The sequence below is a fragment of the Triticum aestivum genome, chromosome 1A (assembly GCF_018294505.1).
Source record: "Triticum aestivum cultivar Chinese Spring chromosome 1A, IWGSC CS RefSeq v2.1, whole genome shotgun sequence".
Taxonomy (NCBI): Eukaryota; Viridiplantae; Streptophyta; class Magnoliopsida; order Poales; family Poaceae; genus Triticum; species Triticum aestivum.
This window is the reverse complement of record NC_057794.1, coordinates 572,246,122-572,256,680: the sequence shown is the minus strand read 5'-3', so window position 1 is coordinate 572,256,680 and position 10,559 is coordinate 572,246,122. Positions and strand designations below refer to the sequence as shown.

General features: G+C 42.9%; 1 protein-coding gene across 1 annotated transcript; it reads right to left on the bottom strand.

Annotated features, from left to right (window-relative positions):
• Positions 1-3,184: 3,184 nt before the first annotated feature.
• LOC123181803 (iron-sulfur cluster assembly protein 1) lies at positions 3,185-4,953 on the bottom strand. Its single transcript, XM_044594178.1, has 3 exons — positions 4,531-4,953; positions 3,658-3,712; positions 3,185-3,445 (listed from the first exon to the last, which is right to left on the bottom strand). The coding sequence occupies exons 1-3, from the start codon at positions 4,862-4,864 to the stop codon at positions 3,316-3,318; spliced, it is 519 nt and encodes a 172-aa protein (XP_044450113.1). The 5' UTR covers positions 4,865-4,953; the 3' UTR covers positions 3,185-3,315.
• Between the last annotated feature and the right edge of the window lie 5,606 nt (positions 4,954-10,559).

The window sequence follows — 10,559 nt, the reverse complement described above, 5'->3', positions numbered from 1 at the left end:
GCGGCAAGACTGCTAATGTTGTCATTGGAGACATTGACATGAAGGATGTTGGGTATGGTATATTTCCCACTATTCTTTCAGTATGTCATTCTCCTGATTGGTTGATTGACATGGGTGCTAATGTGCATGTATGCGGTGATATTTCCATGTTTTCGTCTTATCAGACCGCAGGGACTTCAACCGTGCTGATGGGCAACGGTTCAAGTGCTTCTATTCGTGGTTTTGGCACGGTCGATCTGAAGTTTACTTCGGGAAAGATCGTGCGGCTGAAGGACGTGCATTATGTCCCCTCTGTCAATAAAAAATCTTGTTAGCGGATCTCTTCTGTGTAGAGATGGCTATAAGCTTGTCTTTGAGTCGGATAAATTTGTAATATCCAAGTATGGAACCTTTGTTGGTAAAGGCTATGAGTCAGGAGGCCTATTTCGTTTATACTTATCAGACGTTTGCAATAAAGTTGTTAATCATGTTTGCAACAATAGTGAATCAAATGTCTGGCATTCACGTATTTGTCATGTTAACTTTGGTTGCATGTCGCGACTAGCGAAGTTGAACTTAATCCCTAGTTTCACCACTGTCAAGGGATCTAAGTGTCAAGTTTGTGTGCAAGCTAAGCAACCTCGTAAGTCTCACACGACTGTGGAAACGAGAAATCTTGCACCACTAGAGCTCATACATTCAGATCTATGTAAAATGAATGGTGTTTTGACAAAAGGTGCAAAGAAATATTTCATGACGTTAATTGACGACTCCACTAGATATTGTCGTGTGTATCTTTTGAAATCTAAGGATGAGGCTTTGAAGTTTTTCAAGATCTATAAAGCTAAAGTGGAAAACCAACTTGATCGGAAAATCAAGAGGCTTAGGTCCGACCATGGTGGAGAGTATTTTTCCAATGAATTTGATGCTTTTTGTGTGGAACATGGTATAATCCATGAGAGGACGCCTCCCTACTCACCTCAGTCAAATGGGGTGGCCGAAAGAAAGAACCGTACTCTAATTGATTTGGTTAACGCCATGTTAGACACATCGGGTCTTTCCAAGGCATGGTGGGGGGAGGCGATCTTGACATCATATCATGTCCTAAATCGAGTCCCCATAAAGAACAAAGAGATAACTCCATTCGAGGAATGGGAGAAGAAAAGGTTAAAGCTCTCATCTACGAACTTGGGGTTGTTTGGCGAAAGTCAATGTGCCAATTCCAAAGAAACGCAAGCTTGGACCAAAGACTGTGGATTGTGTTTTTCTGGGATATGCTTTTCATAGCATTGGCTATAGATTCTTGGTTGTAAAATCTGAGGTACCTAACATGCATGTCAGTACGATCATGGAGTCGAATGATGCGACTTTCTTTGAAGATATCTTTCTCATGAAGGATATGGCTACCTCATCTAATCAGGAGGTGCCTAGTTCATCGAATCAGGAACCAGTTACAATTACTGAACCTGCCATTTCGATGGAACACTTTGAAAATCCTGTGGAGGAGAACAATAAAGTTCCTACTAGGAGCAAGAGACAAAGGACTGCAAAGTCCTTTGGTGATGATTTTCTTGTGTATCTCATAAATGATACTCCTAGTTCTATTTCAGAGGCCTATGCATCTGAAGATGCTGACTACTGGAAGGAAGCGGTTCGTAGCGAGATGGATTCCATTTTGGCGAATGAAACTTGAGAGATAACTAATCGTCCTTATGGGTGCAAACCTGTAGGATGCAAATGGGTATTCAAGAATAAGCTTAGGCCTGATGGTACTATTGAAAAGTACAAGGCTCGGCTCGTGGCTAAGAGTTGTACCCAAAAGGAAGGTGAAGACTTCTTTGATACTTACTCATTTGTGGCTCGACTGACCACTATTCGAGTTCTACTTTCACTAGTTGCCTCACATGGTCTTCTCGTTCATCAAATGGATGTTAAGACTGCTTTCCTAAATGGAGAGTTGGAAGAGAAAATTTATATCGAACAACCAGATGGGTTTGTACTAGATGGTCAGGAAGGAAAAGTGTGCAAGTGGCTAAAGTCTTTGTATGGACTCAAGCAAGCACCCAAACAGTGGCATGAGAAGTTTGAAAGAACTTTAACAGCTGCAGGCTTTGTTGTAAACGAAGCTGACAAGTGTGTGTACTATCGCCATGGTGGGGGCGAGGGAGTTATCCTTTGCTTGTACGTTGATGACATACTGATTTTCGGAACAAATCTGAATGTAATTAAGGAGGTCAAGGATTTCCTATCTCGCTGTTTTGAGATGAAGGATTTAGGAGTGGTTGATGTCATTCTGAACATCAAGTTGTTGAGAGACAATGATGGTGGGATTACATCACTTCAATCTCACTATGTGGAAAAGATCTTGAGTCGCTTTGACTATAGTGACTGCAAGCCCTCTCCAACATCATATGATGCGAGTGTGTTACTTCGAAAGAATCAAGAATTGCTAGAGATCAATTGAAGTATTCTCATATGATTGGCTCGCTTATGTACTTAGCCAATGCTACAAAACCTGACATCTATTTTGCTGTTAGCAAACTGAGTCGGTTTGTCTCAAAACCAGGAGATGAAAAACATATCTGGAAGACATACATTGTCCAAACATAATAGATTTGTGGACAGAATGAATGCTCACAAAGTTTTCTCCAGACTCTTACTTCATTAATAAATATCAAATTCCTGCATGGTCTTTGTCTGGGGGCACTTCTTTTTATTAGGGTTCTTTAAAGAAAGTGTTGTGGCTCTCTCATTGCGAAATTTCTTCATACCAATCATTAATTCTTAAGCAATGTCAGTCTTGGTTGCTGAAGTTTATTGGATAATATATAGGCCCCCTTCGTTTGGGTATAGATTTATGAGAATCAATGAAGTTGTGGATTTCTGAAAATCGAATCAGTTATGATTGAGGGTTCTCGAAACCAAGAAGCAGACTGTTTGTTTATTGTGATATTGGACAGCTCCAGGAACAGAGGCGTTGTAAAATGCCAGTAGCGCTCTTGAATGTTGAGTATGATGTTTATAATATATGTTGATTAAGCGCATATTAGGTATGTTTGACCAAAATGGGATAACTGATTTTAACCATAAAGATTGGAAGTTCTGCCAAAGTCTCGCCTCCTCTTAATTTCTGCATTTTACTTCTGCCCCAAAAGCCAGTAGTTCGGAGCGAACACACACAAAGGGAGATAGGACAGAATATGCCTAGCCAAACGCGGCACAATGCTTATTGCTCACATCAGTTTTTTCAATACTACAAACATCATCATTACCATCACTCTCCCTTTATTATGCAGTATATGTACATGATGTGTCACTTCCTATGCGTCTGACGAACTACTCGTCTGCCTCGGCCGCCTTCGTCTTCTTTGCCTCGTAGTCCTTCACTGCGGCCTTGATGGCGTCCTCGGCGAGCATGCTGCAGTGGAGTTTCACCGGTGGCAGCGACAGATGCTTGGCGATCTCTCTGAAAATTGAAAATCAAGGTCAGTCAGCAGAAGCTTCAGAGGACTCAAACAGATAGACTGCTAATAGCTCGCCAGAGGCTGACATGCATAGAACAACTGATGACCACATGCACAGGCCTGAAGAAAGATTAGCATAGTAGCTAGCTTTCCACCTTAACTAACTTGGTAAGAGAATGGCAGTACTGAACAATTAATTAAATAGCTTGCTTACGTGTTCTTGATCGCTACCACTTCCTCCATCTGCTTTCCCTTCACCCACTCAGTGGCTGTACGAGCAAGTATAGATTGATCAGACTACAGAATTCAGGAAATGGTTCCCGAGCTTCGGCATATCTAATAATTGTAATAGCAAGCAAAAAGATTCCACAAGGGCTCATGCATACTATGCAGGGACTAAATATACGGAATGCTTCCTCCAAATTACTAGCTAGGATCAAACAATCGACACGATCATACATAGAACAGCAAAAAATGTACGTAATTGCTCCTCCACATGTCTGATGTGGAGAATTTGGCTGAAAAATTACGATGGTTAATGCATTCGATGAGTAAGCGGGCTTCTTAACAACAGTTACTCCTGAAGCCCAGCTTGAGTTGTCAATTTCTGAATGTATGAAATACCGATAGTTGCAGATATCAATAGTTGGATGCGAACTAATGATTTTCTGTGACAGACAATTATAAGGATGTATGACAACCCGTTTAGATGGGCTTACATATCAACATGAAAAAGAAAAGATAAAAAAAACAGTTACTTCTGAAGTACAGCTTAAGTTGTCAATTTCTGAATGTATGAAATACAGATACTTGCAGATATCAACAGTTGGATGCGAACTAATGAATTTCTGTGATAATTGTGAAGATGAATGACAACCCCTTTAGATGGGCTTACATATCAACATGAAAAAGTAAAAATAAATAGACGCATGGACATGGATCCAGATGAAGCTCTTGTTCTTGTGATTCGGTGCGGTGTTAGAAATTAACGCCTGAAGAACATGAACACAAGCTCACGAGACAGAAATATAAAGAAGGCTAGCTAGCGGAGGAAGGAAACTGAGAGGGCGGTCTGCTCAGTGCTCACCGACGGAGGAGGATGCGATGGCGGAGCCGCAGCCGAAGGTCTTGAAGCAGGCGTCGACGATCCTGCCGGAGGCTTGGTCGACGCGGATCTGCATCTTCATGACGTCCCCGCAGGCCGGCGCGCCGACGAGGCCGGTGCCGACGTCGGCGTCGTCCTTGTCGAACGCCCCCACGTTGCGCGGGTTGCTGTAGTGGTCCACCACCCGCTCGTGGTACCCCCTCCTCGCCGCCACCGCCCCCAGCGCCGCCGCGCCGGTGGAGGAGTCACCGGCGAGCGCCGCAGGGCGCGCCCCCGCCGCGCCGATCAGCCTCCTCCCCGCCGCGCGCAGCATCATCGTGATCGTCGGTGGCGTGTCTGCGTTTCTTGAGAGGAGCGGTGCTCTGTTTCGCTTCTGGTGGCGTGAATGTCTCCTCAGTGGCGCGGAGGCAGAGGAGGGAAGAGAGTTGGCTACGCCCAGCCAGCGGGTATATATTCCGTGCTCTTCGGGAGTGGACGCGTGGCGGCGCGCTGCGGTGTGCAGCGCGGGGTGTGCGGTGTCACGAGAATGGCGGTTCGTTCTGCCACGCACTGCTTGTTTGGGCCACTGTTTGACGGGCCTCGCGCTTCACAGGGCCATACACCCACACTTCTCTTGCGCATGTCCTTTCTTTGGGCTTCTCCTGCGCAACCCATGTAAATTCTGGGTACAGTCCGGTTGATTTCCGAGAGCAACCAGTGGCGTTTTGTGCCCTCCTTATAGCACCCTAAGTGGTACGTCCAGAATAGATGTGTTTCTTTGCGTAAAAAAAATCATGAGTTTCCTTTGCATAAAATAAAACATGTTTCCACCGCAAGTACATTTTTGCTTTTCGTGCAAGCATGGATGTGCTTCTCGGAAAGGGGAAAAAATTCACGACTTTTTTTGTGCCTGAAATTTTAAGCACAAAGTTGTTCCTCATGGAGGCATAGATTTTGTGCTTCTCAGAAAGGGAAAATTTTCTGATTTTTTGCGTGTTTCTTTTTTTGCTTCCATAAAAAGAACAAATTAGCCTCTCATGAAAAAGTTTATCGCGACCTATTAACATGGTATCTAATTTCGAAGATAACGACATGAGAAATACAATGATGAAAAGGGTTCAGGATTTGGACACACTGTTCAAAAAAGATAAAACATTTTGAATAAATGAACCTACAAAAAAAACTGCTAGCTTGCGACAAGAGGCGCACAATGAGCACCTTAGAAGCTAGGGATGACCCTTATAAGGGATAACCTCAACGTGATTTTGTTGATTTTTAAAGACCAAAAGGACGACTCCTCCTATATGACAGATACATGCCTCATATAGAGGAGCAAACGCCCATTCCGGCCTAAATAGGCCGGAAGTGTAGCCGTCATGTTTTAATATTTGGATCAAATATATATACAAATATTAAGTAAATATTTATAAAAATCAAAAAATTAACTAACAAAAATATTTAATAAAATATTTATTTAACAAATGTTCTTTACATTTTTACAACTGTTATGTTTCTATTTACAAAAGGTTTAGCATGTATTTAAAAGTTCATATATCTGAAAAATGTTTAGTTTGTGTTCAAAACCATTGTGTGTACATAGAAATGTTCACCATACATTTACAAAACGTTCAGTATGTGTTTAAGAAATGTCATGATATATAAAAAATGGTCACCACATACTTATAAAATGTTCACCTTATGCAAAAATGTTCAATGTATATAAAAGTTAGTTTACCATGTTTTGAATAAATGTTACTATATTTTACAGCATGCTCATCCCGAAAAAAGTAAAAATGGAAAGAAAAAAAGGAAAAAATAGAAAGAACCAAAAACAGAAAAACAAAAAATAGAAACAAAAGGCACAAACAAAATATGAGAAAAAGGCATAAGAAAATAAAATAAATAAATAAATATCACAAAGAGAAAGAACCAACACAGAAAACTGAAAGAATAAATCTGCATAATAAACGACAACAGAAAAAACAAAAAATAATTGAAACAACTCAAGCAGCGCAGCTAACCGCACACTGGGCTGGCCCAACTAGCTTCTCCTGTAAGCTGCGGGCGTCAAATAGGAGTCGCCCAAAAATACTGTTTGTTCATTTGCTCTTCACTGCTGGTTTGTCTCAACTCTTCTAAAAAAAATTCTTGGTTGCCTCAACAAACACTAGTAGATCCAATGTTGTGTAGTATCTATATCTATACCTACTATTAAAGGGAATAGGTATTTTTGGTTTGGTTTCGTTTTGTTTCGTTCCCTTTTGAATAATTTTACATACGCTATGTTTTAGTTGGAAACCAAGACGTACATGTAAAAGAAACGAAAATGTAAGCAAAACGGCCGGCCCATATCTCTATTTTTTATATGTCCCAGCGGTGCTGGGCCGAGTCTGGCCTGTGTCGGCTGGCTGAACTGCTGCTCGCTCACGCTCGCTGGAGCGAGCAAAAAAAGAATCGGTGCTCACGCTGGAGTCGAACTCCAACCACGCACAAACACAAAAACCTTTGTAACCAACTTATCCAGTTGTCTCCTATGAATTTTCACTGGTTCTTCACTATTTATGCATTACTTTTGACCAAGTTATGTAGGCCAGATTCTCAGTGCGTGTGTGAGGCAAAACAGTGTCTACGTGTAGGATCCGTAAAATAACGTGTAAGGGTTAATTCTCAAAAAGAAAACATGTATGTGTAAAAACTTGCTATTTTGAATTGCCACGTGAAGAACTTGATATGATGACCTTTTTTACCTTTTTTTGAGACAATGATGCCCTTTTTACCCGATCCACGGTACTAATGGATGGCTGAGCCTGCCTAAAAAAACGTGGGCCGAGTCAAACTAGGCAAGCTGCGCAAGAGGAAAAATATGATAGATGGGTTCGCTGCCCGGTTAAATAGTACCACCTTGCCTTTTATATTAAATTTTACAGATTTATATATGTGCCTCAAGAATAAGAACAAAAAAAGAATGATGTGTGTGTCGCATCCATCCAGTGGGCATAAAAGGAAAGAGAAATTAATACCTAGGAATTAAATATCCAAAGAGGTGAGGGATCACGGCATATATTCCTGCAAAACAAATACAAATGACACAAGCGTGTGGACTAATAACACTATGGAATCATACGAGGTAGGAGGGCACGACACGATAGTGGATTTGGGAGGTGAGGCGGGCTAAAATACATTTAGCAAGATTTCTTTACGACTCCATGCGAATTCCAAAAACTTGCTCCAACTTCCAAAAGCTTGCTCCAACTTCCAAATAATGCCTTGGTATGTAGGATTTGAAAATTAAAAGGGCACGACACGATAGTGGATTTGGGAGGTGAGGCGGGCTAAAATACATTTAGCAAGATTTCTTTACGACTCCATGCGAATTCCAAAAACTTGCTCCAACTTCCAAAAGCTTGCTCCAACTTCCAAATAATGCCTTGGTATGTAGGATTTGAAAATTAGGCCTTTTAAATATCAGAGCAGTTGTTCAAATATCGTATCAAAAATATCATACGTGATGGTTTTTAATGTAGACTTGTAGGAATTCCTGGCCCGGTTGGGTGGCACCATTCAGCTATTGTTATTCTGCGTTGTTGTGGAGGACACGTTAATTATTTCTCCCGTTGCAACGCACGGGCATATGTGCTAGTAAAAATTTAAGGTTAATCACATTATCTAGTATTTTTGACTAAACACAAAACCAGAAACCATTAGGATTACTGTAAGGTTCTCCCCATGCGTACGCCTTCAGTTCAGGCCCACTGACTGTCTCCTCAGTCCAGTCCAGCTGCTATACACCAAAAACAGTTTTCCAGGCCACCAAAAAATGGTTTTTCCCTTTGCATTATTCTGCGTGTTGTCCAGGGTAGACGAGCTGCATGCATGCATGCCCGGTTAGCCGCCAGCATCAGGCATCCGGCCACGTGCATAGAGATTCACCCTGCCCGGCTTACTTCTCGGGGACGATGATGCCAGATGCCTCATCGATCTCTGAAAGGTGCCTCATCCTGCACACGGCTATTGTCCGTTGCCAGAAGATGCAACGTGTGACATGATCGAGCTGTCCGCTCTCGACCGAGATTATTATACATACATAGAAAAAGGCAGGCAAATCGCTGAAACGGAGAAGGCCATGCGCTTTCTTCAGTTAAAGTAAGATATCTCCCCTGCATCTGTATGTGGAGCCCTTAAACCAATGGTGTAGCTGATTTGCTTGCATGTTAGCTTCTACGCGCCGATTGATCTTGACTGAATATATTTTTTACTTGGAGATGTGCGTGCGCGGTTACAGGCTAATCAGCCACCGTGCACCTGTTCAGTGTTCAGAGGAGCTTCAGGCACGAGAAAGGCCAGTCCAGAACCACCCAGAGATGACCATAGTCCACAGCAGTTTATATTATAGTGTTCCTAATCGCACCATCATGCCGTTAATTAGTACTACTACACAAATAGGAGTGGTTATATTTAATTTCCCTTATGACGAGTAACAAGTCCAAGCTCCAGGGCTGTACGAAACGGACGCGTGACGAGAAAACTTGCACAGCACAGCGACGGCACATCGCCGGCGTGTCCTGGGCGCATCGAGATGCACATCGGTCGAGGACTAACTCATCATCTGTCAGTTGGCCTAAGCGGTAGCTCCTAATCGACGGGATTGCTCAATGGCACGTATTCAACGTGTCAATATCAATATCAATAGATAAACTGATCGTGCGATTCAAAGCCGATCTTCAGAGACAATGAAGGGTGCCGGTGTACGCGTCACTAGCTTGCTTGCTTGCTTGCCGTTTTCTCTTGACCAAAGCATGGGGCTCTGCTTGGTGCTTTCTCAACGAGACTTTTCCTTCAGACTCTATTCCAGCTGACCTTGAAAGTTGGGACACACTCATGTATTAGGTGCAAGGAAAGAGAATGTATCCAATCACACTTGGCGCGTGGCATTTGATGTTATTTGTTTTTGGCAAAAAAAAAGGTTGGTTGATCTTACAAGCTTTCAGTGGAGAACATGATGCTGCCCTGGGCCTTTTTTGTTCCTGGGAGCAACCCAAGTTTCATCAAGGATTCGATTTCATTCCGATAACATGGGGGTGGGCCGGTACAGTAGAGGAGCCATCATCCACTGACTGATTTTGGAGCGGGAAGAGAACGACTATTCGGCAGCTGAAGCGAGCATGCACACATACGTGGCAAAACATGTTAAAATATGAATTATAAACATGAGAAACGCATGTGAAATGCCATGTCTGAATCTTGCTGTATGGTGAAGAGCACGGTGGATACCGATAATTCTACACCTACGAAAAGATCCTAGGTAATCTTACGTATCCTTCCATACATACTCGCCTCCCCCTGATTTTAACTGGGGTGGGCCCGAGCCACTAATCCTAAACCAATTAATTACGTTCAAATCAGCATTTACGTAAAAACCTCACGTAACTGTACGTGGGTCTAGCATTGCTCCGGTGGATACATGCGGTAGTACAGTTTGGCGAAGCTACCAGTCGATGGTAGTAAATGGACGTTCCACTAAGTATCTACTTGCTGACAAGAACATTCTTCGTAGATAGAAGCATTATTGTTGGAGCATGGCATGAATGACACTAAATCGGCGAACGTTCGATAACCAGCCTATGCACTGTAGCGTGAAGTGGACACAAGAACCGCTGTGCCCCGCTGCTCACATTCTTGTCAACTTCCCTGAATGGGGCTGACGTTTATATGTTCAATGAATGAAACCCCTGCCAGGTTGAAATTTCACGGTTTCCCTCGCGAATAGAAAGGCTCATTGTTTGTCGGTAAAAAAGACGTGCCGATCCACCGTGGGAGGCTCAGCTCGTGAGGCCAACTCCAATGCGCGACCCCGTCGTGTCCGTTCGCATTCATTTAAGGGTAAACAAACAAAGCAGACCTTCCAACGCGCGGCTGTAAATAAACCGTCGTTCGTTTTCTGTCTGCTTTCAACTCATTCCCGGTCTAAGTTTGGACCGAGTTTACGGCCGAATGGACACGCGCGGATGACCTGTGCTCCCGCCCATGTCCTC